At 48.1% G+C, this 27342-nt stretch overlaps 1 protein-coding gene across 6 annotated transcripts in view; it reads right to left on the bottom strand.

The window, feature by feature from the left end:
• The window catches only part of LRRC27 (leucine rich repeat containing 27), a 50128-nt gene extending 37750 nt beyond the window's left edge, over positions 1-12378 (bottom strand). For 2 of the 6 annotated variants that reach the window (XM_050805505.1, XM_050805510.1), the window contains exons 1-2: positions 12121-12262; positions 10599-10856 (exon numbers count right to left, since the gene is read on the bottom strand). In XM_050805505.1, coding sequence (XP_050661462.1) covers positions 10599-10808 — 210 coding nt within the window. In that variant the 5' untranslated portion in view covers positions 10809-10856; positions 12121-12262. Of the gene's footprint in view, positions 1-10598; positions 10857-11841 lie in introns of all 6 variants that reach the window. The other 4 variants (XM_050805502.1, XM_050805504.1, XM_050805503.1 and 1 more) reach the window with 4 other exon arrangements.
• Between the last annotated feature and the right edge of the window lie 14964 nt (positions 12379-27342).

Below are 27342 nucleotides of genomic sequence, written 5' to 3'. Positions count from 1 at the left end.
CTTCTCTATGAAACACACACTGCATATTGCACAGAGCGCCACCGTGCCTCCCCATTCCACCTTCAACACCGTGTCCCTGATCCAAATCATTGACAGATTCCAACTGAAGAAACACTGACTGGAAAAATCACACTTCTCATAAAGGCATTGGAAACAGTGTCTTATCCCTGTGAGGAGATTGCTGGAGTCACTGCTTGCTGGCAGCTGGCTCGGTCTCCAGAAAGCAGCCTGGCGATCACAGATCACCGGGTGTACCGCCACGTACACGGGCATGCAACCCCCACATACAGGCATGCGCATGCCTCCGCGTGCTGCCTTTCTCGGGCTTCTGCAGGAGTGGCTTTACGCTTTTTGGTCCTGTCCTTTCCCTCCCAGGGCAAGCTGATTCCAGTGCTCAGCTTTGAAACCACGTCGTCCTCAATGCCAGTAAAAGGACCCTCAGAAAGCTAACACTCTTCTTCCTCCCCAGCACCTCTGGAAATGCAGGCACCACCTGCGACTTGGAGCTGGTTATGGTTGAAGGAAATAATGTATACAGTGGTCCATTTCCAAGACAAAGTGCCTTGAATCGGCTTAGGTCAGCAAACTACAGAAGAAACAGGATGTACTAGCCCCTGCTTGGATAGCCAACGCCTGCTTCTCGGCACCCCCCACCCCTTAGTTGCCCTCACCCGAACCAAAGAGGTTTAGTCTAAGATGAAAGTTTACTGGCCTAAAAATATCTTGTTTTGTCTGTTCTTATCAGCCTGCCCAGCTACTTAGGTCATAAGTCAAATACTGGAAGAGCCCCTGAGCTGACTGGGATTGCAATGCATTGTGGGCCGCAACAAAATGCAGCAGGACAACCCCAAAGAAAACACCTACAGCCCCTGCCCAACAACCAATAGGCGACGTCCAGGAAGACTGTGACCACCCCCCACAGTACTCAGCCTATGAGGAACCGGAGGCGGGACCTGCACCCTACACCCCCTACCCAACAACCAATAGACAACGTCCAGGAAGACTGTGACCCCCACAGTACTCAGTCTGTGAGGAACCAGGAGAGGAACCTGCACCCTGCAGCCCCTACCCAACAACCAATAGGCGACGTCCAGGAAGACTGTGACCACCCCCCACAGTACTCAGCCTATGAGGAACCGGAGGCGGGACCTGCACCCTACACCCTACACCCCCTACCCAACAACCAATAGGCAACATCCAGGAAGGCTGTGACCCCCCCCACAGTACTCAGCCTATGAGGAACCAGGGGAGGAACCTGCACCCTACAGCCCCTACCCAACAACCAATAGGCAACATCCAGGAAGGCTGTGACCCCCCCCACAGTACTCAGCCTATGAGGAACCGGAGGCGGGACCTGCACCCTGCAGCCCCTACCCAACAACCAATAGGTGAAGTCCGGGAAGACTGTGACCCCCCCCACAGTACTCACCATATGAGGAAGCGGGGGAGGAACCTGCACCCTACAGCCCCTGCCCAACAACCAATAGACAACATCCAGGAAGACTGTGACCCCCACAGTACTCACCCTATGAGGAAGCGGGGGCGGGACCTTCACCCTGCAGCCCCTACCCAACAACCAATAGGTGAAGTCCGGGAAAGCTGTGACCCCCCCCCCCCAGTACTCAGCCTATGAGGAACCAGGGGAGGGACCTGCACCCTACACCCCCTACCCAACAACCAATAGGTGAAGTCTGGGAAGGCTGTGACCCGCCCCCCACAGTACTCAGCCTATGAGGAACCAGGAGAGGAACCTGCACCCTACACCTCCTACCCAACAACCAATATGCAACATCCAGGAAGACTGTCACCCCCACAGTACTCAGCCTATGAGGAAGCGGGGGTAGGACCTGCACCCTGCAGCCCCTACCCAACAACCAATAGGTGAAGTCCAGGAAGGCTGTGACCCCCCCCACCACAGTACTCAGCCTATGAGGAACCAGGGGAGGGACCTGCACTCTACACCCCCTACCCAACAACCAATAGGTGAAGTTCGGGAAGACTGTGACCCCCCCCCCACAGTACTCAGCCTATGAGGAAGCGGGGGTGGGACCTGCACCCTACACCCCCTACCCAACAACCAATAGGTAAAGTCCGGGAAGGCTGTGACCGCCCCCCACAGTACTCAGCCTATGAGGAAGCGGGGGTGGGACCTGCACCCTGCAGCCCCTACCCAACAACCAATAGGCAACATCCAGGAAGACTGTGACCCCCCCACAGTACTCAGCCTATGAGGAACTGGGTGGGCAGGACCTGCGCGCTAGGGGATAAATGGCTTGTTGTAACCCTGCTGGGTGTGCCTGCCCACCAGACACCCAATCTTGCAAAACCGTCATTAAAAGTCGCATTTCCACTGTTCTCTGGGTCTCTGAGTCCATTCTTTGGGTTTGGATGGGTGAGTTTGTTTCTCACAACCTGGTGGTCCGTACGGGGAAGAAATGACATCTTTGATCGACACTGGAGGGGCTTGCTTCTCCCCAATGTACCAACCAAGGGGCGCAAAACTCTCTAAGGAGAAGTTAACAGTATCGGGGTAAAGAGGGAGGGATTTCAGGTTCCGATATTTAAGAAAATGTTAATTAGCTTGGGATCAGAACAAATTAAGTGGTTGTTCTTACATGTTCCTGAAGCAGGAACTAACCTCCTTGGTCAAGACCTGATTGTCAGATTAGGTTTAGGATTAGGAATAGAGAAGGGACAAATAAAAGTAATGATGGGCCTTCTAACAGAGGAGGAAGAAAGTAATCCCCTTGTGTGGATTAAGGAAGGCAACGGGAGGATTAAAAATCACACCCTTACAGATTGAACTAAAACATCCAGGAGAAAGAGAAAGAGATTGCAGGAAACAATATCCCATACCCACTGAAGGGAGAAAGGGTCTCCAAGCGGTAACAGAGGAATGAATTAAAGATGGACTACTGGAACTCCGCATGTCACCATACAACACTCCAATTCTCCCCGTAAAGAAACCGGATGGGTCCTACAGATTAGCGTAAGATCTAAGAACTATAAATCAAATTGTACAAACTCACCATCCTGTGATGCCTCACCCCTACACCCTTCTTAGTAAAATACCCCATTAACGTAAGTGGTTCGGTGTAGTGGATCTGAAAGACGCATTCCGGGCACGTCCCCTAGACTCTAGGAGTAGGGACCTCTTTGCCTTTGAATGGAAAACCCTGTAACTGGGAGAAAGCAGCAGTACTGTTGGACTGTGCTGCCAAAAGGTTTCACGGAAGCCCCAGACTTATTTGGTCATGTCTCAGAAAAAGTCCTGGAGGAATTCCAACCTTCCAGAGAAACCCAGTTATTACAGTATGTGGATGTTCTTCTAATTTCTGGGAAAAGGAGGAACAAGGTATCCGAAGCTACCGCAAGCTTGCTTGATTTCCTAGGGGAAATGGGGTTGCTTAATTTCCTAGGGGAAAGGGGCTTGTTCTTGTTTCTCCAAGAACAAACTCCAATTTGTAGAAAAAGAAGTTAAATATTTAGGACATCTAATTAGTGAAGGGAAGCGGAGAATAAACCCAGAAAGAGTATTGGGAATAGTGGGTCTGCCCTTGCCTAAGACAAAGAAAGAACTCCAAAAATTTTTAGGTTTAACTGGTTACTGTAGATTATGGATTGACTCATATGCTCAAAAAAACAAAGATTTTGTATCTTAAGTTACTAGAAGACAAACTTCTAGTAACCTTCTAGTAACCTTTGCAATGGTCCCTGGAAGAAATCAAGGCAGTGGAGGATTTAAAGCAAGCTCTCGCTACAGTCCCAGTCCTGGCCTTTCCATCTTTAAAGAAAATGTGTTATCTGTTAATAACAGTAGGCCAGGGAGTGGCCCTTGGGGTGTTCACTCAAATCTGGGGCGGGGAAGAGGCAACTGTTGTTTTTATCTCCAAGCTTCTTGATCCTGTCCCTTGAAGGTGGCCCAAATGTGTGCAAGCAGTAGCTGTCACAGCCCTGCTGACAGAGGAGGGTTGGAAGCTGACCTTCGACTGGGCCCTGGTAGGGAGCACCCCACATCAGGTCAGGCATATATGAAATCAAAGAGCTGGGAGATGGTTGACTAATTCCTGGACATTAAAATATGAAGTCCTATTACTAGAAAAAGATGATTTGGTCTTAATAACAGATACTTGCTTGAATCCAGTCAGTTTCTTATTGAAAGGACAGGAGAATAAGGTGGCATCAGACTGTAACTGTTAGGTATCATAGAATATCAAACTAAAGTCACACCAGACCTTCGAGAAGCTCCCCTACATGATGGAATGAGGCTGTTTGTGGATGGGTCATCCCAAGTGACTAATGGTAAAAGACACAATGGCTATGCTGTCATTGATGCAAACGATCCTCATGTGAAAAAGGTAGATTACCCAACAACTGGTCAGCACAAACCTGTGAATAATATGCTCTTAACCAGGCCCTAAAGCCCCTAGAAGACCAAGAAGGCACTATATATAGTGATTCCAAATACGCCTATGGAGTAGGACATACCTTTGGAAGGATCTGGACAGAGTGGGGCCTGATAAATAGTAAGGGGAAAAAACTGGTACATGGGGAACTGGTCAAGCAAGTTTTAGAAAGCATCCTGCCTCCAGCGGAGATAGCCATGGTTCATGTAAACGGCTGTCAGATAGGAAACACTATAGAAGCTGTAGGGAACAGGCTTGTGGATGAAGCTTCTAAACAAGCCTCTCTAAAGTAAGAAGTTAGACTGTTTAGCCTAATCCAGATATCCCTAAGGTGGTATTAAGACCCCAATTTTCTAAAGAGGAGGAAGAGCTGGGCAAGATAGGGGCCACTCGGCTGGGCGCGGTGGCTCAAGCCTGTAATCCCAGCAATTTGGGAGGCCAAGACGGGCGGATCACGAGGTCAGGAGATCAAGACCATCCTGGCTAACACGGTGAAACCCCGTCTCTACTAAAAAATACAAAAAAACTAGCTGGGCGAGGTGGCAGGCGCCTGTAGTCCCAGCTACTCAGGAGGCTGAGGCAGGAGAATGGCGTGAACCCGGGAGGTGGAGCTTGCAGTGAGCTGAGATCCGGCCACTGCACTCCAGCCTGGGCGACAGAGCGAGACTCCGTCTCAAAAAAAAAAAAAAAAAAAAAAAAAAAAAAAAGAACAAGATAGGGGCCACTCAAACTGAGGATGGGAGGTGGGTGCTCTCTGATGGGAGATAAATGATAAACCCATAATGAGAGAACTGATGTCCATACTGCACAAGGAAGTCACTGGGGTCCCAAGACCACGTGTGATGCAATACTCAAGAATTAAGGGTGTATAGGGATTTACACACCTGCTAAACAAGTGTGTGGGGGTTGTGTGACCTGCCAGAGAATAAACAAAAAGGTAGTTCGACTACTAGCTGGGTGCGGAGGCTCATGCCTGTAATCCCAGCACTTTGGGAGGCTGAGGCAGGTGGATCATGAGGTTAGGAGTTTGAGACCAGCCTGCCCAACATAGTGTGAAACTCCATCTTTACTAAAAATACAAAGAATTAGCTGGGCGTGGTGGCAGGTGCCTGTAATCCCAGCTACTCGGGAGGCTGAGGCAGGAGAATCACTTGAACCCGGGAGGCGGAGGTTGCAATGAGCTGAGATTGCACCACTGCACTCCAGTCGGGGCAATAGTGCGAGACTCCATCTCAAAAAAAAAACCAAAAAAACCAAAAGACTACCAGAGGGAGACCTCCTTCAAGAAGATTTTACAGAAATGCCCACAATAGGGAGACGAAAGTATCTGCTGGCAATGGTAAACCACCTCTCCACCTGGGTAGGGGCCTCCCCCTCCCAACTGCCACCACCACGTATGTGGCCAAAATAATCTCACAACAAATTATACCCAGATTTGGCCTGGTAGAAAATATTGATTCAGACAACGGGAGCCACTTTACCTCAAGGGTGCTAAGGGGAATTCTGGAGGGTTTGTACATTAGATGGGTTACCACACCCCTTGGCACCCTGCTTCCTCTGGAAAAGCAGAAAAAAGGAATCGGACTCTCCAAAAGCGTATTTACTAATCTTAGAAACTAAAGTGCCTTGGACCAGACGTCTCCCCAGAGCAACTCCTGAGGATTAGTACAGCCCCGAGGAAAGGCCTGGGACGGTCCCCTTACGAGTTGTTATATGGACTCCCAGATTTAGGTGGGACTACTGACCTTCCTGCTATGAAAACCAAAGACGAATTTTTAAGAAATTATACACTGGCCATATCCTCCACCCTGTCATCCCTCCGGTTGAAAGGATTTCTGACTCAAACCCTGCCTCATGAGTTCACGGTTCACCACTTCCAGCCTGGCGAAGCTCTGCCCAAGCTGGGAAGGTCCCTACCAAGCTCTCCTAACCACTGAGACAGCCGTACGAACAGCTGGATAGGGGTGGACACATGGCACTCAGTCAAGAGACAGGTAAAAGAACTCCTGGAAGGAAGGGAAAGGGGAAATGGGAAGTGTACAGATCTCCTAAGGAACCCCTAAGCTAACTCTGAGGAAAACCTAGAAGGAAGCCACGAGCAGGCTCTGTCATTGGGGTGGACGTAGTTAGAATTAATCGGTACACAATTATTGGACGGAGCCTGGTAGAAGAATAGCCAATCAAACTAATAGTCAATATAGCTAGAACCTCCACCTCCCAGACCATAAGTTTTGATGCCTGCCAAGTCTTACTTTGTGGGAATTTAGGGAACCAAAGGCAGCTGTCACGAGCAAACAAATATTTATGTCCTGAAACAGGTCGCTACGGGGAAAGCCCTGTGCTAGCTGGAATGAGGTCTGGTGGACCACCCAATTTTGAGGCTGGGTGAGCCATTCTCCCAAAACCAAACCCTTAAAGGATAAAATACAGTTATATAAGAGCCCCACACCACCTAACTGTAGAAATTTAGAGTGCAATCCTATATTAATTAACATAAACACCCTAGCTACTCTAGACCAGGAACCTTGGAGGTATGGATCAGGAATAAGTATCTCAGGAAGGGATCCCGTGGAACAGTTAGCTTTCAGGCACGTCACCAACTCTACCCCGAGCCCACCCAGGATTACTATAACTCCCGGTCCCACTACTTCCTTTAACCCACCGGACAATGCCCTAAGAGAGTAAAAATAACAAAGGTAACAGATTTGAGGCAGACTTTAGAAACTGAGACTGGATATGGGGATATCAATGCCTGGGCCTGATGGGTCAGATTTTCGGTACTAGCTCTTAATAAGAGCTACTGTCACGCATGTTCTGCTGGGCAGCCTCAGGCACAGGTGGTTCCAGTTCCCCCAGGATTGGATACCAATCCTGATGGAATGCAATGCATATTGGCTTTATACCAGGACAGGGATGCATGGGGAAATGAGATTTGCAAAAGTCTATCACTGCTATTCCCGCCTTGTGAAAATCAGACATGAGAGCAATCCCCTCATCCTCCATAGGGAATACGAACCACTCCTCTTGCCTCTCTAGGCAGGGGGCAGAGTTCAATAAGGCTGTGGGAGAACTCTCAACTTGTACCCACATCTTAAACATTACTGGTGAGTCAAACAATGGCAACTACTCGGCTCTTCATACACCCCAGGCTGATGTCTTGTGGTAAGTGGGAAGAGGAACCTCTGTGACCTGTTACTGTCCAAATGGACTGGGACTTGTGCCTCAGTTCAACTGGCCATTCCATTCACCCTGGCATTCCATAAGATCCCCAAGAACCCCCATGGCCACCTAAGTCAGAGAGATCTAGCAGATTCTTTTGATCCCAATATTTATATTGACTCAGTAGGAGTCCTAGAGGAGCACCTAACGAACCGAAGACCCGAAACCACACAGCTGCTGGGCTTGCATCAGCACTCTTCTGGTGGTCAACTATTAATAAAAATGTAGACTGATGAATTGCATCTATTACAATCAACAAAGATTCATCACCTATACTCAAGATGCTCTCAAAGAAGTGGCTGGCCAGTTAGATGCCACCAACCAAATGGCATGGAAGAACAGACTTGCACTAGACATGATCTTGGCAGAGAAAGGGGCCGTACGCGTCATAATGGGCGGAAAGCATTGCACTTTCATTCCTAACAATACTGCCCCAGATGGAATCATCACAAAAGCATTACAAGAGTTAACAACTTTAGCCAATGAATTGGTGGAAAATGCTGGAATTGATGATTGGCTAGAGAGTTGATTGGCTAGAGAGCTGGTTCGGGAAAACGGAAAGGAATGGTCGCCTCCATTCTGACATCCCTTATAATAGGGGCTGGAGTCCTGAGAGCTACAGGGTGTTGCATTATCCTCCATGTTAAAGGGTTAACCCAAAAATTAATTGAAACAGCCATCAACAAACAAATACCCATAACATATCAACTATTATTAGAAACCAAATCAGATCTACTCTGTTATGATGAAGACAGTCAACAGCTTTTGAAATGATGTGAGGAACAAAGGACACAAAAATAAATGTGGAAATGGGACTAACAGGAGTAAAAAGAGAAAGAGGAGGGAATTGAAGGAAATAATGTATACAATGGTCCATTTCCAAGACAAAGTGCCTTGAATCGGCTTAGGTCAACAAACTACAGAAGAAACAGGATGTACTAGGCCCCTGCTTGGATAGCCAACGCCTGCTTCTCGGCACTCCCCACCCCTTAGTTGCCCTCACCCGAACTAAAGAGGTTTAGTCTAAGATGAAAGTTTACTGGCCTAAAAATATCTCGTTTTGTCTGTTCTTATCAGCCTGCCCAGCTACTTAGGTCATAAGTCAAATACTGGAAGAGCCCCTGAGCTGACTGGCAGTGCAATGCATTGTGGGCCGCAACAAAATGCAGCAAGACAACCCCAAAGAAAACACCTACAGCCCCTGCCCAACAACCAATAGGCGACCTCCAGAAAGACTGTGACCCCCCGCCCACACAGTACTCAGCCTATGAGGAAGCGGGGGCGGGACCTGCACCCTACACCCCCTACCCAACAACCAATAGGTGAAGTCCGGGAAGGCTGTGACCCCCCCCCCCAACAGTACTCAGCCTATGAGGAAGCGGGGGCGGGACCTACACCCTGCAGCCCCTACCCAACAACCAATAGGTGAAGTCCGGGAAGACTGTGACCCCCCCCCCACAGTACTCAGCCTATGAGGAACTGGGGGCGGGACCTGTGCACTAGGGGATAAGAGGCTTGCTGTAACCGTGCTGGGTGTGCCTGCCCACCAGACACCCAATCTTGCAAAACTGTGTTTAAAAGTCTCATTTCCACTGTTCTCTGAGTCCATTCTTTGGGTTTGTTTCTCACATGGTGAACAGTGAATCGGCTATGTCACAACACAAGTTTCATCTTTCCTATTAGGTCCTGGGAGCCTCATGTGAGGATGGGGGATCTCTGGAAGTGCTGTTTATGACTTCAGTGAGAAAGTCTACCACTCTGATTACCTCATTTAGAGACTTGATGTCATGGTAATAAAATTTATACTGACATTTGTCTTCTGAAAGCTATAAGCAGTTATCAAGTTTCTTCATTAAGCCTGAAGACCTCTGGAATTTCCTCCTTCTCCCATTATGCATAAAGGTAACAGAAACCTCAGGGCTCTGCTGGATCCGTAATTCAGGGCTGAGGATATCTGTTCATTAAAAGTGACACCTGTGTAACAGGAGCCAGGACAAGGCAGGTCCCCATGACCAGTGCCTTATCCTAGATGTCAGCAGGAAGGAAAGAGCGAGACCAGTGCTGCCCTGACAGCAAAGACAAGGCAAATGTAGAGTTTATAACTTAAGCAGCCACTAAAAATCTAAATATGTAGCTCTGGTAAAAGCACTCAAAAATGTCAATCTGGCCAGGTGCGGTGGCTTACACCTGTAATTCCAGCACTTTGAGAGGCTGAGACAGGCAGATCACCTGATCTCAGGTGTTCAAGACCATCCTGGGCAACATGGTGAAACCCCATCTCTACTAAAAATACAAAAAGAAAGTCAATCAATATCATAACCGTGTTTCAGACACTGAACTTTCACGTTATTCATTTTTACAATAAATGATGTGAAAATGTGATCGTTCCCACATTCCAGATTAAACCAAATGAGGTTTAAGGAAATTCTGTGAGTCCCAGCAGGGACAGGTGCTGCAGGGGGAACCCTCAACTGTCTAACATCAAAGCTGTGCCCTCACAGAAGCTTTCTCTAGAAATCATAGGGACAAGACAGCATCTACTGCGGACTGACCCGGAGAAGGGCCGGGCACGAAGTAAAACCAGTGTGTAACATGAGCAAAACCATGGGTGAGAACAAAGTTTTTAACTGTTAATGTTGCCTGATTTTCTTTAAGGTTTTGTGTTTTAATTAAGAGTTCAAGGGTGTTTGGCAGTAGTTACTACCACAGGTTTTGAGAGGTGAACTGCAAGGAAGAGAACAGACGCCTTCATCTAAATAGATGCACTATTTCCATGGGTTGGTCCCCATCATGAAATTTCCCATCATGAAATTTCCCATTTTGTTGTGATCGGCATATGAAACTATGAGTTAGCCTTTCCTCTATTTCATTTTAGAATTCATCACTTCCAAAGAGAAAGAAGCCTACAAATAAAGCCCGGGGTAGATTCCCATTTCTGCCTCCCAACACAGCCAGAGGAGCAGCCCCACTTACTTGAAGGCTGGGGATTCTAAAGACCTCCTCCAAATGGCACAGACCACTTTCACTCAAGTCTAAAATCGGTGAGGAGGAAAAGATGATGCCTCCAACACACTTGTGAACATCTTTGGATGGGGTGGCAGGCAAGCTCCTAGTCTGACCAGCACCCTCCTCCAGATCAGCAGCAGCCACAGAGGGAACTGTGTAGGAGCCGCTTCCCTCCATCCGTTCTCTTCCAGGGACAGCAGCTCATCCTCCTTGGTCTGGAGTCACCTGGAGACACAGGAAGGGAAGATGTAGAAACAACTAATTATACTGAGGCAAAACAGAACAGCTATGTGGCAGATCTGCAGTAATTTAACTTGCTTTAAAAGCTGTCATTTTTCATAAGCTGTAGCAAAAATCTGACTTTTAAACATGTTAAAAAAAAAAAAAAAAAAATACAAAGAGGTTCAGATTAAAATTCTCTGCTTTCACTTTGTACAATCGAGTTCCAAGATTTAACTCCTGGAAAACGCAAAGGCGCACAATAAATAGAAATGATCATTTTAGGGATATAAACAGATCAGAACACTTCAAAGCCTGTAAATCAACTGTACCGCTTCCATGAAATGATTGGGGGGGTGAAGTTTGCACTGTTTCTTATCTCTGGTGTGGTTCTGTGCCTTTTGAAATATGTTTTTAGTTCCTTGAGGCCAGGAAGCCTGTCTTTTGTTTACCATTTTGGCCCAGTGACCAGAACTAAGTCTGGCTAACACCCAGTTAAGCACCGGGGAAAAACCTGTTAAATTAAGAATCTTGAATTTTCGTTGTCCAGCAACACTTTTACTCAGAACTATTGTTCACCAAAACCTCATTCAGCGAGGCACACTTCCACTTGCAATTTCCAAACAATTTATTCGGCAATAAGAATCAACGTTGGAATGCACCAGTTCATCTAATTCAAATCACTCAACCGCCCAATGATTGGCACATGTGTGTGTACTTCATTCCCGTTTTAAGGAGGAGGAGGCTGAGGCGTAGATCAGTTAGGGAACTGCTGCAGGGGCGCAGTTAATTGGGAGGTAGCGGCGACACTGAGACCCAGCAGGGTTCGACCCCAGGCGGCCTATATTCCATGGAAGCCTGTGGGCTTTTTCACGGTCAGTTCACTTGTTTTCTCCGAATCACGGAACTTAAAACAGAGGACGGGAGGCTTCAAACCTCGGAACAGGGAAAATATCTTAAAACCAGAAGTGAAACGACAGCCTGGACTTACACAGCGCCCAGGCAGCGCGGGCTCAGTGGGGTTTCCGAGGCTGCCTTCAAGGGATCCCCACGCACGCCCACCCCTGCTCCCTGCCTCAGTTTCCCCATCCGGGCGAGGCAGAGTTGGATCCGACGCTCTGGGCCTCACATTCCAGGCCTGAGGAGTGTGGCCTTTGCCGTCAGCATCGGGGCTGGAGCTACGCGACAGGGCACCAGGGGCCGCGGCACCACCTTCCTGCCACCGCCCGCCTCGAGGGCTCAGGGAGCTGGCCGTGCCCGCCCGTCTCACCTGCCGCTCCCCGGCCCACTGGAGCGCTGGCGAGTCACGCCGCCGAGAGCTGCAGCCCAACAATGGAGGCCACCCAGACAACGCGGTCGCCATGGAGACGCCGGTACCGAAGCCCGCAGGCGCCAACCCGAGCGTGGGTGTGTCCGTGGTGCGCCTGCGCGAGGGGTGTGCTGCGCCTGCGCGCGGGGGTGTGCCTGTTGTGGCGGTTTGTGCCCGTTTGCGGGGGCGGGTTGTGGTGCGCCTGCGCGGGGAGGGGGTGCTTGCGCCGGCGGGGGGGAGGTTGTGGTGCGCCTGCGCGGGGGCACGGGTGTGGTGCGCCTGCGCACGCACGCGACCAACGGCAGCATCCGTTTTTCCGCGCCAGCTGCGGCGGAGGGGTGGTGACCGACGGGCAAGTGAGAGACCCAGGGGGTTTGGAGGGGCGAGCGGCCTGGCACAGAGGGGAAGGAAGACAGCGGGATGCTGAGTGCTGTCTGGGCAGCCGGAGGGCCCGGGGCGGGCGGGGCTGCTCGAGGACAGCCGAGCAGAAAAGAATTGGTGCTGAGGCACCAGCTTTGGAGCCGCCCTCGCTGCCTGCCCTTCCCGCTGGGCTCACTCCCCGCTTCTCTCCTGGGGCTTCCTGGAGTCACTTCCCACGTGAGCTGCTTGTCCCCAAATCTTGCCTCAGGGCTTGCTCTCAGGGGAACGCAGACTCAGACCGTCCTCCTTGGAGAAGTAAGGCTCCTCTGCTGAGTCTCCTGCCGTGGACGGAGGAGTGAGGGGGGCGAGGAAACGCAGTGAGTGTCCTGAGGAAGGGTTTTGAGAATTTGTGAGAAGATGAAATGACACGGGCGGAAGGGGAGGTGCTTCGTGGTCATGTGGAGCCCTGTAGTCCCGTGCACCTTCATTCCTGGATCCAGCTGTTAATGAAAAGTAGCACCCTCCATCCCGTCCAGAAACACTCTTGAAACCCGGACAGTTTAGCTAGAGCCAGCCATAATTTCTTTTTTTTTTTTTTTTTTGAGATGGAGTCTTCCTCTGCCTCCCAGGCTGGAGTGCAGTAGCATGATCTCGGCTCACTGCAACCTCCGCCTCCCAGATTCAAGCAGTTCTCCTGCCTCAGCCTCCCCAGTAGCTGGGACTACAGGTGCCTGCCACCACGCCCAGCTAATTTTTGTATTTTTAGTAGAGACGAGGTTTCACCATGTTGGCGAGGCTGGTCTTGATCTCCTGACCTCGTGATCCGCTCGCCTGGGCCTCCCAAAGTGCTGGGATTACAGGTGTGAACCACTAGGGGCCGGCGTGATTTCACCTTTTTAAGGAAACAACATATATGGAGAAACGACTACCCACTTAGGGGAGTTACATTTTATTTTTGTGAAGATCACAATAAGAAATGTTTTCAGGCCGGACACGATGGCTCATGCCTGTAATCTCAGCACTTTGGGAGGCCACGGTGGGAGGATCACTTGTGGCCAGGAGTTTGTGACCAGACTGGGCAACCCAGTCTCTACAAAAAATTTAAAAAAAAAAGTGGTGTGGTGGCACACACCTGTAGTTCCAGCTGTGTGGGAGGCTGAGGCAAGAGGATCGCTTGAACCTAGGATTTTGAGGCTGCAGTGAGCTATGATTGTGCCACTGAATGTCAACCTGGGTGACAGAGCGAGACCCTGTCTCAAAAAAAAGTTTTCGTACGTACCCAACTATCGTACCAGTCAGGAAGCTGAAGGCACAACCAGTACCTTCCCAGGAGCGTGGGGAGGCCAACCTCCCGGGCAGAGCAAGGAGAGAATGGGGAGTGGCGTGGGTGGTGCCGTGAGCAGCAGCGAGAGGGATGGCAGATTTCAGCGCAATGCTGTTTCTAACAAGGTTCAGCATTCCACTATCTCTTTTCACAAATAAAACAGTTACCAACAATTTGAGCCTGTTCCCTCTTGCTTATTATTGTTGCCTCAGGTTTTTGTTTCACATTTTTCATGCTAAATTAATTTTTGTAGTCAGTAGTTAATTGTTTGTACGAGCATGTTTTGCCCTTTTCTGTTCTCAGTTTTTACCCAGGCAGATCACATCCATTGGTAGCCTTTTGGCAAGCATTCTTGGGTGAGCCTCCCAACGTAGGAACAAATAAGTGTTCATTTTGATCTGATTATTGAGTGGCTATAAAGCTGGTGCGGCATGTGGTGGTTTTAGGACCTTCCTCTGGGGCAGCAACTGCTGCTACCCTGCCGAGAAGTTTGCTGCCCGTGGCATTGCCACTTCCATGAAGGAAATCTGTCTTCTCTTTTCATGTCTTTGTTCTGAAATTCTGCTGTGGTATTTCTGAGTGTGGGTTGGTTTGGCTATGCTGCCTGGCGCTGGCCGTCTCTTCTCACCTGAGATAGCAAGGTTCCGGCCATCTGTCCTCCCGTGGCACCTCTGCACCCTGACGGAATTCTTGTTCTGGGATCTCCTAAAAGGGAGTACCCACTCAGTGTCTTGTCCATCTCTCAAACTGCGCTTCCCAATGTTGGCCTCTGTGTTCTGGGTTTACGATCTTCCAGTTTACTAGCTCTCTGTCCGTCCAATTAGTTTGTTTCATCGATTGAGTTTTTAAATGAAACTGCATTGGTCTATATTTCTAATTTTCTTTTTTGTGTCCATTTGTTCTTATTTCTTCCAGTTTTTGTTTTATAATGTTTTTAATGTTCATTGCTGTTTTCTTTCTTTATCTACCATGAGAATCCTAAGCACATCTATTTATTTATTTTATTTATTTTTTGAGGTAGGGTCTCAGTCTGTCACCCAGGCTGGAGTGCAGTGGTGTGATCTTGGCTCACTGCAGCCTTTCCCTCCCAGATTCAAGCAATCCTCCCACCTCAGTCCCTCAAGTAGCTGAGACTGCAGGCATGTGCCACCATGCTGGGCTAATTTTTGTATTTTTTGTAGAGACGGGGTTTTAGCATGTTGCCTAGGCTGGTCTCGAACTCCTGAGCTCAAGCCATCCACCCGCCTCGGCCTCCCAAAGTGCTAGGATTACAGGCGTGAGCCACTGCCAGGCCTGAGCCACTGCCTGGCCTAGACACACTTATTTTAAACTGTGCTCTATTGTTTTCTGGGCTGAATTTACCAGTTGATGCCTGATATTGTTATCTGTCTTCTTGGAGTCCTGTGTTTTGAAATCTAGGCTTGCAGGCTTCTGCAAAGGGGGTTATGTTCTGTTTCCCTGGGTATTCACTGTGTGTCATGCTCTGGCAGGAGCCTCCGTCCAGCCTTTTGGGGTCATGCTTGGGTGCTTGCCTGGCCTTCCCGTTGGGAGCTGTAGATCCAGTCCTGGAGCCAGCAAGAGGCTGGGCCGAGGGCTGTCCTCGTCTCCATCCCCAGATATCGCTGCAGAAGTTGTATGTTTTTCCACATTCCTTTCATGGAAGTGAAACTGCCTTAGAAAATTATAACTGAGGAAATTATGATAGTGAAAGAGATCAGACCTAACCGACTCCATCTTGCTTCTAACTTAAGCTGTCCTTGTTCATTCCTGGGCGTAGGCCGAACTAACGTTGGGAAGGAACTCTGAAACAAAATGGGTAACAGCCCTTTCCCGAAAATACCTGCTTCTTGCCCAGGGACCCGTCTGTCTTTGCAGGACTGACAAATTAGCTACAGTATTAGATATTACAGGTTAGGGGTCCTGCGACTCTGGCTCCAAGAGTCTAAACCTCCCCAAATTGCTCCTGGGTATAACATCATTATTGTAAAACCCTAGATCAGAGCTTGAGATATTTTGCAAACCCAGCACTCCATAGATCAGCTGATACCACCCAGACCCGTAATCTGGCTCCACCGGTTCTGGCGCCCACCCGGGAGTAGAAAACAGCAAGGAAACCTCACTTCAGCCCCCTATGATTCCATCTCCAACCTGACCAGTCAGCACTCCACATGTCCCAAAGCCCCACCCTCCGAATTAGCTTTAAAACTCTGATCCCAGAATGTGCGGGGAGACTGATTGAGTAATAGTAAAACTCCAGTCTCCTGCACAGCCGGCTCTGCTGTGACTCTTTCTCCATTGCAATTCCCCTGTCTTGATAAATTGGCTCTGTCTAGGCAGCAGGCAAGGTGAACCCATAGGGCAGTTACAGAGGCAAGAGACTTACTCCAGCCCTGGTTTTCAGCGATGCTCTTGGCTGTTCTCCACTCCTCTCAGGCACTTTCTGCCCCTCACTCTTCAGGGACAGCCTTCCCAAGCACCTTTCCCTGTTTCTGGGACCAGAGCCCCCACAGGCCCAAAGTCTGGGTCCTGTGAGCTGCTATGTGTTTCCGATTCATTTTTGGTCTATGGACTGTTGTTGGTTTTTAAATTTGTCTTTTAAAAATTATCTATCATAGGCCAAGCATGATGATGGCTCACACCTGTAATCCCAGTGCTTTGGGAGGCTGAGGCGGGCAGATCACCTGAGGTCAGGTGTTTGGACCAGCCTGACCAACATGGCGAAACCCCCGTCTCCACTAAAAATACAAAAATTATCTGAGCATGGTGGTGCATACCTGTAGTTCCAGGTACTCGGGAGGCTGAGGCAGGAGAATTGCTTGAACCTGGTAAGCAAAGGTTGCAGTGAGCCGAGAGCGTGCCACTGCACTCCAGCCTGGGTGACAAAGCGAGACTCCATCTCAAAAAAATTTTAAAAATAAAAATTAAAAAAATAAAAATTACCTATTGTAGCCATGGGTGGGGAGAATTGTGGGAGGGCCTCTGTATTAGTTTGTTTTTATGCTGCTGATAAAGACATACCCAAGACTGGAAAGAAAAAGAGGTTTAATGGACTTACAGTTCCACATGGCCGGGGAGGCCTCACAAGCATAGTGGAAGGTAAGGAGGAGCAAGTCACATCTTAAATGGAGGGCAGCAGGCAAAAAGAGAGAGAGCTTGTGCAGGGGACTCACCTTTTTAAAACCATCAGATTTCGTGAGACGTGTTCACTATCACGAGAACAGCCTGGGAAAGACCTGCCCCCATGATTCAGTTACCTCCCGCTGGGTCCTTCCCGTAACGCATGAGAATTCAAGATGAGATTTGAGTGGAGACATAGCCAAACCGTATCAGTCTCTAAGCTTGAACTTGCAATACCATCTTGCCTGGAGAAAGTGATATTTTCCAAAACAGGAAATAAAACAGTTTTACTCTGCTTTAGTTTTTTATGTAATACCTTATTGTGAAGCTGCCGTAAATTATGTGTGATGTTTTTCCAATAATTAATATTCTTCTACATTGTAAACCAAAAACAAAATTCTAAGTCCCCCAACCAACTGAATGAACCCGTCTTCTCAGTCAAGGGGATTCCAAAGAAACCTGAAAAACTAGGTCAGACCATTACAAGCAGTGAAGGATTGGGCATGCTTCATGATACTACTCTCCTTTTTGGGGGTTAGGCAAAGTCACCAGCATTAACATTAAAATAGAGATCTTGGCTGGGTGAGGTGGCTCACGCCCGTAATCCCAGCACTTTGGGAGGCCAAGGCAGGCAGATCACTTGAGGTCAAGAGATCGAGACTAGCCTGGCCAACAAGGGGAAACCCCATCACTACTAATAGTACAAAAATTAGCTGGGCGCGCACCTATAATTCCTGCCACTTGGGAGTCTGAGGCACAAGAATTACTTGAACCCAGCAGATGAGGTTGTAGTGAGCCGACAATGCACCACTGCACTCCAGCCTGGTGACAGAGTGAAACTGTGTCTCAAAAATAAAAATAAAAGAGATCTTAAGACTGACAGAATAGACTAGCAATAAGATACCAACTCCAACTGACTCTGGCATGATATCACATGGCAGATAAAGAAGGAAAGCAAGATAATTACCCCCAAATTTGTTTCTTTTCCATAACTTGAAATGGTCCTGCAAAGCTGTCTTCTGTGGGGCAGAGATTTGTATCTGTAAAGAATCTGTAACATAACTAGATCTTTACCCTTCCAGGCCTTCCCAATCCTGAAGAGATGAACTGAAAGTCTAGCATCTTTTAAAGATCAACACAGGAAACCGTGTTAGTCCATTTTCACGCTGCTAATAAAGACACACCAGCCGAGTACCGTGGCTCATGCCTGTAATCCCAGCACTTTGTGAAGCCAAGGCAGGCGGATCACGAGGTCAGGAGATTGAGACCATCCTGGCTAACACGGTGAAATCCCATCTCTACTAAAAATACAAAAAAAATAGCCGGGTGTGGTGGCAGACACCTGTAGTCCCAGCTACTTGGGAGACTGAGGCAGGAGAGTGGCATGAACCTGGGAGGCGGAGCTTGCAGTGAGCCGAGGTCGTGCCACTGCACTCCAGCCGGGGCAACAGAGCGAGACTCTGTCTAAAAAAAAAAAAAAAAAAAAAGACATACCAAAGACTGGGCAATTTACAAAAGAAAGAGGTTTCATTGGACTTACAGTTCCACCTGGCTGGGGAAGCCTCACAATCATGGCGGAATGCAAGGAGGAGCAAGTTGCGTCTTACCTGGATGGCAGCAGGCAAGAACTTGTGCAGGGAACTCCTCTTTTTTTTTTTTTTTTTTTTTTTTTTTTTTTGAGAGACGGACTCTCGCTCTGTCATCCAGGCTGGAGTGCAGTGGCATGATCTCGGCTCACTCCAAGCTCTGTCTCCCGGGTTCAAGCCATTCTGCTTCAGCCTCCCGAGTTGCTGAGACTACAGGTGCCCGCCACCACGCCTGGCTAATTTTTTATATTTTTTAGTAGAGACAGGGTTTCACCATGTTAGCCAGGGTGGTCTTGATCTCCTGACCTCGTGATCCACCTGCCTTGGCCTCCCAAAGTGCTAGGGTTACAGATGTGAACCAGTGCGCCTGGCTGGGGAACTCCTCGTTTTAAAACCATCAGCTCTCATGAGACTTATTCACTGTCATGAGAACAGCATGGGAAAGACTTGTTCCCATGGTTTGATTACCTCCCACCGGGTCCCTCCCACAACACGTGGGAGTTCAACTTAAGATTTGGGTGGGAACACAGCCAAACCATATCAGAAATGTCAGAATTTACCATCAATTGTCTCTAATGGTAGCCACCAATGAGACTTCATCTACTAATGAGAACCTTGGTCTCCACAACCCTTTATCTTAACCCAGACACTCCTTTCTGTTGATTCATTCCAGGTCTTTAGATAATAATTATTTCAACCTATTGTCAATCAGAAAATCTTTGAATCCACCTATGACCTGTAAGCTTACTCTCCTGCATCTCTCCCCATCCCACTTTCAGTCGTCCTATCTTTCTGACCAAACCAATGTATACCTCACATGCACTGATTGATGTCTTATGTTCCCGTAAAATGTATAAAACCAACTTGCAACCCAACCCCCTTGGGCACATCTCAGGGTCTCTTGAGACTGCCTTGGGCCATAGTCACTCGTATTTAGCTCAGAAATAAACCTCTTGAAGTATTTGACAGAACTTGATTCTTTGTCAACAACATCAAAAGAAAGGCAATCTTTTTTTTTAAATGTAAAATATACTTTATAGAAAGTTGAATGTAAGGACAATACACATTTCTATATAAGTTTACAGATTTCAAAATGGCCTAAAATTGTTTTTTGGAAGATGTTCAAAATGCTGCTCGCAGCTGATTCCATTTCTGCTGTGCTGTGCCTGCTAAACCAATCATCATATACAATGTGACAACTGAAATACATTGCTCTTCCTTGAAAAGAGTTCAGACTGCAAAGTGAAGATGACCTCTGTTTCCTCATGTAGGTCTTCTGAGAGCACAACAGGACTGGGATTGTGCCGGGAAGATGTGGAATGGTGTGGAAAGACAAGCTGCAGCCTTCAGGCTGCCATGGAAAAGCTGGGGGTGTGTTCTGTGGCCCATCAGGAGGGGGTGTGTGATGAATTATTAACGGATTTCTCAGATGAGCCAAAGTGGTGAACTTGTCTCAGTACCCAGGGAGACTCAGCCTCATCCCCAGCTCTTGGCCTCCACTTTCCCAGCTGCTGTGGTTGGAGTGGGTCCCCGGAATTCATCTGTTGGAAATTTGGTCCAGGTGTGGGGGTGTTGGGAGGTGGGGTCTTTAAGGTGTGGTTAGGCCATTAAGAGATTCAGGCTGCTCTTTAGGGACTGGGCTAATTGTTGAGCGAGTGAGTGGGTTCCCACTCTCTCCGGACAGCATTAATTTCCACAAGGTTGGGTTATTATAACATGAGGCCATCCCTCATGTTTTGTCCCACTCCCTCTTCCACTTTCCTTCCGTGTCATGATGCAGGACAAAAGCACCACCAGAAGCTGTTGCTGTGCTCTTGGGCTTCCCAGCCTTCAAAACTGTGAGTGAAGTAAACATCTTTCCTGTATAAAGCATAACCCAGTCTCAGGTATTCTTTATAGCAACAGAAAATGGACTTAGACAGTGGTCTTGAGACTTGGGTGCAAAATGGTTTATCTTCATCCATCACCCCATCCCAAGCCAATTTCATTGCCTGTAAGCCTCTAATCCCCATGCACCCCACCTTCTATCTTAATTCTTTAACTTGAATTCATGTACCTAACATATAGACAGGTTTTGGGGATTCAGACATTGACATCTGTGAGGGCCATTATTCTGTCTACCACAATTAGACCAGCACATCTCTTGGAAAGGAACTATCTATTGGAGGAAATACATTGATGAGGTGCCAGGGTGGGCAACAGTGTGTGAACATTCGTGTTGGCCTAGGCCAGTGAGAACGCTAGGGATGGAGTCTTAAGCCAGCCAGTGATGGCCCTATTCAGTCCATACAGTTAAGAGAGATCAAGGATGAGTGACCAGGAAGCCAAGGGCAAGCGCCCCAGTAATAATCATGATTCCTGGCCCATTTCCAGACTTGAGCCAGGTTTTGGACCCAGAATGCATTGTGCAAGGAGAAATTGATTTGGTGGAAAATTACATGGTAAGTCTATTGTAAGGGGGAGGAAGAATTCCCAAGAGGTTCAACAAAAACTAAGCAACTGAAAAAGCCATTATTTCAGGAAGGACAAGCAGTAGGACAGGAAGTAATCAGTACACAGAATGAAAGGGTGGCGAGTCCCACTCAGGGCAGCACTCAGGCCAGGGAAGAGACGCCCTCCTGCCCTGGGCTTTGTGTTTTAGGGGCCTGCATTTCACAGACACAGAACCAGGTGTCTGTTCTTTTTGGTTTCGTAAAACACTCTGGGATTGAGTAAGTGATCAAATGTGATCGGGAGAGGGACGCATGAACCAAACCGGCCCCTGGGCCAAAGAGAATGGGGCTGAGACATGCACATGTTCGTGGAGAGAGGAGAGAACCACGACCTCCATGCCAGGACACTGGAGGAAGAACAGTGGCCACTGCAGATCACCCCAAGTGGGTGTCAGGCAGGAGGGCTTCCCGACCAGGGTGCCGCCTCCCCCTGCTGGGTGGTATGGTCCTGGGAAGGGCTTAGTAATTCCAGGGCTTCTCAGATGCTGGCAACATTTTACTTCCTGTGCTGGTAGTTACACTGGCATATTTCCATTGTGAAATTTGGTTGAGATGCATGCCCATTACCTGTGTAGTTTCCCACAGGTATGCTATGCAAGAGTTTATACACATCCTTAGGAGAAAATGTCAGGGAATTTTACTTTGTTCTTAGGCTAAGAAAGGATTTCTTAAATAAGATATAAAAATACCATAAAAATAAATATTGATAAATTCACTATACTAGAAATACTCCTGTTCATCAGAAAGATACCACAAAGAAAATTAAGTCAGCCAAAAACTGAGAGAAGGTATTGGCGATTCTTATATCCAGTGAAGATCAGTTCCAAAATCTATAATCCGATAAAGATAGCATTCCTGTGATTCAATAGGGAAAATATAGATACACATTTACAGTAATAGATAAAAAGATATAAACCAATAGCTCACAGTAGAGGAGAAATAAATGGCCAATAAAAATATAAAAGATGTTTCACTTTACTAGCTGTCAGAGAAATGCAATTTGATCCAAGATTGTATTTCAGATGAATGAGTCTTAACACTCACTCAGCTGGCACCAGCAAAGCAGCTGCCGTGTGTTGGTGAGCTGGTGAAGCCCACGGAACCCGCTGCCGTGAGAGGGCGTTTGTCAGTATCTTGGGAGCATCTGGGGACTCCTGTGCAGAGTTGAATTTTCAAGTGCAACAGCCCCACAATTCCCCCTTTGGACTCTTCGGTAGAGAAACAGATGGAGGCATGCGCCAGGACACAGGTGCCAAAATGTGCCCTGCAGGATCATGCATTTAAGCAAAAGCACTGGAAAGGCCAGGACAAGAGAAAGCACAAATACATCACAGTGAAGCCAAACAAGGAAGCATATTACAACCTCAAAATGAATGAACAATAGTTGCTCGCAACAATGAGAAAAAGTCTTAGAAACAGCTCTTTCCAGAAAAAAAAAAGTGGGAGACCTCATACAGTATGGCACATTTTTACGAGGTTTATAAAGCCAAGAAAAACTAGATGGCACATTGCATGTGTGAATTATAAAATTCTAAAACAAGAAAAAATTCCAGGAACGTCCCACAATCCAGGCTGGGGAGGGGGCAGGTAGGGGATGGTGGGGGGTGTGCAGGGTGGGTGCTATTGCCGAACGTGTCCTCCACTTTCATGCTGATTAAAGGTAAACACAGCCCGTCGCCACAGTGGTGAGGGCAGATTGTGATTAGTCATAGCTGTGGCAACGGAGAAGAGTCCAGCATGACCTGACTCAGCTTGAATCTGCACAGCAGTGACGGGGGGTTTTAAAGGGACAGGGAGGGGTGGGGGTCCGCTGGGGCTCAGGAGAGCCGGGGAGGTGAAAACTTAGAGTGGGAAGTGGGTGGGTCCACAGGAGACCTGTCTATAATAGGTTTGTTGACTGCGGTTATGGAAGTGAGGCCCCACCCCTGCAGAGGCTGGGGCATAGGGCCGTATTCTCAGGGGTTGCTGGAGCCAACAAGAGATCCTTTTGGCAGCTTAAGATTTCTCAGGCAGGCATTTGAGGGACTAGGTCACCCTAGGGATGCAGCCTGGAGTTCTTAGAAATGAAGTTGGCGTCTGTTCAGTCCTTCGTGGGCCGTGTTGAGGCCTGGTGGAGCAGAGGGCCTGGAGGAGCCTGGCTTGTGTGGAGTCAAGGGCAGACTTGATGTTCTAACCCCTGGCTCCTCAGAGTGTGACTATATTTGGAAATAGGGCTCCCTGTCCCCAGGAAGGCCAAGTCCTTGCCGCCATTGTGATTTCTTACAGTCCTGGAGCATCTGGCTGTCCTCACCCTCTGCTGGAATCTGTAAATTATTGGTCCACCTTATCTGTCCATCTTACAATAAATGACATCTCCATACCCTGCCATGGCCTTGGGGTGGGTGCAGTGCACCTCACCGTCCTGGGACTGGCTTGTCGTGTGGTTTGTTTGGCCAATGGGATGTCAGGTGGGAGGGAGCAGAGAGGCCCAACTGGAGAGTGGGATGGAACATGGTGAGGCCCGACTGGTCAAAGGGATGTTGGGGGGATGCCAGCAAGGTGGGCCCTGTATGCCCTCCGACAGCTACCCTCTTGTACCTTTGCATGTTCATGGGAGGCACATGGCGACCTGCTTGTCCCAGAAGAATGAGACACCCATGGAATAGATGTGAGCTGCATCTGTGGCCCAGAGCCAAGGCTGACCAAGCCCAGCCAAGCCTAGCCAATCCCAGCCCACCTGCAGAGTGAGAGATAAATGCTTGGCGTTCATGTTACTAACTTTGGGGTGGTTATGTAGAATTACATTGAGACTAGCCAACTGGAGTCACGTCACCCTCCACATAGCCTGCTGGGACAATGTCTCAGATGACCCAAGGCCAACTCCCCAGAGGGTCCCCAAAGTAGTCCCAGGCCAACATGTGCCTTCTGTAAACAGAGCCACTTAACTCACTCTCTGGTCTGTAACCTCTTTAAAAATTCCATCTAAGGGCCAGGCATGGTGGCTTACACCTGTAATCCCAGCACTTTGGGAGGCTGAGGTGTACAGATGGCTTGAGTTCAGAAGTTTGAGACCAGCCTGGCCAAGATAGTGAAACCCCATCTCTACTAAAAGTACGAAAAATTAGCTGGGTGTGGTGGCAGGCACCTGTAATCCCAGCTACTGCTGAGGCAGGAGAATCGCTTGAACCTGGGAGGTGGAGGTTGCAGTGAGCCTAGATCGTGCCATTACACTCCAGCCAGGGCGACAATGTGAGAATCCATCTCAAAAAAAAAAAAAAAAGGCCGGGCGCGGTGGCTCAAGCCTGTAATCCCAGCACTTTGGGAGGCCGAGATGGGCGGATCGCGAGGTCAGGAGATCGGGACCATCCTGGCTAACGTGGTGAAACCACGTCTCTACTAAAAAAATACAAAAAAACTAGCCAGTGAGGTGGCGGGCACCTGTAGTCCCAGCTACTTGGGAGGCTGAGGCAGGATAATGGTGTAAACCCAGGAAGCAGAACTTGCAGTGAGCCGAGATCTGGCCCCTGCACTCCAGCCTGGGCAACAGAGTGAGACTCTGTCTCAAAAAACCAAACCAAAACAAACAAACACAAAAACACAAAAAAATCCATCTAAGGTGCAATAGATCAGTTTTATATTATGTAAATTATGCCTCAATAGAGATGACAAAAGGAAGGGGGGGGGAAAACCCTTGGCCACAAGCCATTGTGAAGACAAAATACCAAGATTTTTATTCAATGTGCAGTAAATTTATACCATCCCCACACTCCCACTTTAGGATGAATCCCTCAGCCCCTGCATTCCCACAGCTGTCTGCAGTCCATTCCGCTCTCACCCCAGCCCTAGAGGAGCACGGCCTCTACACATTTGCCTGGACAATGGGGTGCACACTTCAGGTAAATAGAGTCAGGCAATATGTCGTCTTTTCATCTGGCTTTATGTAGAATAATTTTGAGGTCCATCCATGTAGTAGAAGTCATCAGTATTTCATTCCTTTTTATTGCTGAATACTATTCTATTGTAAGGATATACTATTTGTTTATCTGTTCACCAGATGATGGACATTTGGACTGTCTACAGTTTAGGGCTATGAAATCATGCTGCTATGAATAATCATGCACCTATCTTTGAGGCACGTATTTTATTTTTCTTGGGTAGATTCCTGGTAGTGAAATTACTGGGTCATCTGGTAAGATTATGCTTAAATTTAAAATAAATTAACTGTTTTCCAATGTGGCTGTATCATGGCCGGACGTGGTGGCTCAAGCCTGTAATCCCAGCACTTTGGGAGGCCGAGGTGGGCGGATCACCTGAAGTCAGGATTTCGAGACCAGCCTGGCCAACGTGGTGAAACCCGTCTCTACTAAAAATACAAAAATTAGCTGAGTGTGATGACGAGCGCCTGTAATCCCAGCTACCTGGGAGGCTGAGGCAGGAGAATTGCTTTAACCCAGGACGCGGAGGTTGCAGTGAACCAAGATCACGCCACTGCACTCCAGCCTGGGTGAGAAGAGGGAAACTCCATCTCAAAACAAAACAAAACAAAAAACAAATTAGCTGCATCACTTTAGCAAAATATGAACTCCAGTTCTGCCACATCCAACCCTTGGCAGTGTCTGTTTTTTTTTTTTTTTAATTATGGCAATCCTAATAAGTGTGTAGTTGTATCTCATGGAGGTTTAAATTTTTATTTACTTTTTCAGAGGTAGCAACAGTGGGCAGGAAGAAGAAAAAGTAAACTAAAAGCAATTTTAAAAATTTTATTTGCCCAGTAACTCATAATGTTTATCACATTTTACATGTGTATTAGCCATGTAGCCATTTGTATGTCTTATTTGGTGAAATGTTCTTCTTTCCTTTTTTTTTCTTGAGACAAGGTCTCGCTCTGTTGCCCAGGCTGGAGTACAGTGGCACGATCTTGGCTCACTGCAACCTCCGCCTCCCAGGTTCAAGCAATTCTCCTGCCTCAGCCTCCCAAGTAGCTGGGATTACAGGCGCGCACCACCACGCCTGGTTAATTTGTGTATTTTTAGTAGAGACGGGTTTTCCTATGTTGGCCAGGCTCGTCTCGAACTCCTGACCTCAAGTGATCTGCCCGCCTTGGCCTCCCAAAGTGCTGGGATTATAAGCGTGAGCCACCAAACCTAGCTTTTCAAGTCTTTTACCTACCTTTTTATTAGGTTGTTTTCTTTCTCTCTCTCTCTCTCTCTCTCTTATTTTTTATTTATTTATTTTTTTGAGACATAGTTTCCCTCTGTCGTCCAGGCTGGAGTGCAGTGGCGTGATCTTGACTCACTGCAACCTCTGCCTCCCGGGTTAAAGTGATTCTCCTGTCTCAGCCTCCCAAGTAGCTAGGACTACAGGCACCCGCCACCACGCCTGGCTAATTTTTGTATTTAAGTAGAGACTGGGTTTCACCATATTGGCCAGGCTGGTCTTGAACTCCTGACCTTGTGATCTGCCTGCCTTGGCCTCCCAAAGTGCTGGGATTACAGGCGTGAGCCATTGTGCCCAGCACCCCCCCCTTTTTTTTTTTTGAGACAGAGTCTCGCAGGCTGGAGTGCCTTGGTGTGATTTCACCTCACTGCAACCTTTGCCTCCCGGGTTTAAGCGATTCTCCTGCTGCAGCCTCCCGAGTAGCCGGAACTACAGGTACGCGCCACCACGCCCAGCTAATTTTTGTATTTTTAGCAGAGACGGGGTTTTACCATGTTGGTCAGGATGGTCTTGATCTCCTGACCTTGTGATCTGCCCACCTTGGCCTCATTTTTTAATTTTTTAGACAGTGTCTCACTCTGTTATCCAGGCTGGAGTGCGGTGGTGCAATCCTGACTCACTGTAGCCTTGACCTCCTGGGCTCAGGTGATCCTCTAACCTCAGCCTCCCAAACTACAGGCACATACCACCACACCATGCAAAATGTGTGTAGAGTTATCACTGTGTTGCCAGGCTGGTCTTGAACTCCTGAGCTCAAGCGATCTGCCCGGCCAAGAGTCCTATATGTTCTGGGTATAAGTCCTACACCAGAAATACGATTTCCAATCTTTCCCCTTGTCTGTTTTCGTAACTGTGTATTTTTGAGCGCCAAAGTTTTTAACTTTAGTGAAGACCAACGAATGAATTTTATGTCTGGTTCGTGCTTTTGGTGTCACACGTGATAATAACTCTTGGCCTAACTGGAGGTCATAGAGATTTTCCCCTGTGTTTACCTCTAGAAATTTTACAGTGTTAGCTCCTACATTGAGGCCTCTGATGCAGTCTGAGTTATTTATGTAAGGGTCCAGGTTTACTGTTCTCGTACAAATTTTCAGTTGTCTCAGTACCT

Source organism: Macaca thibetana, chromosome 9, assembly GCF_024542745.1.
Source record: "Macaca thibetana thibetana isolate TM-01 chromosome 9, ASM2454274v1, whole genome shotgun sequence".
Taxonomy (NCBI): domain Eukaryota; kingdom Metazoa; phylum Chordata; class Mammalia; order Primates; family Cercopithecidae; genus Macaca; species Macaca thibetana.
The sequence above is the reverse complement of the archived record's forward strand: the minus strand, read 5'-3'. Positions and strand labels throughout refer to the sequence as shown.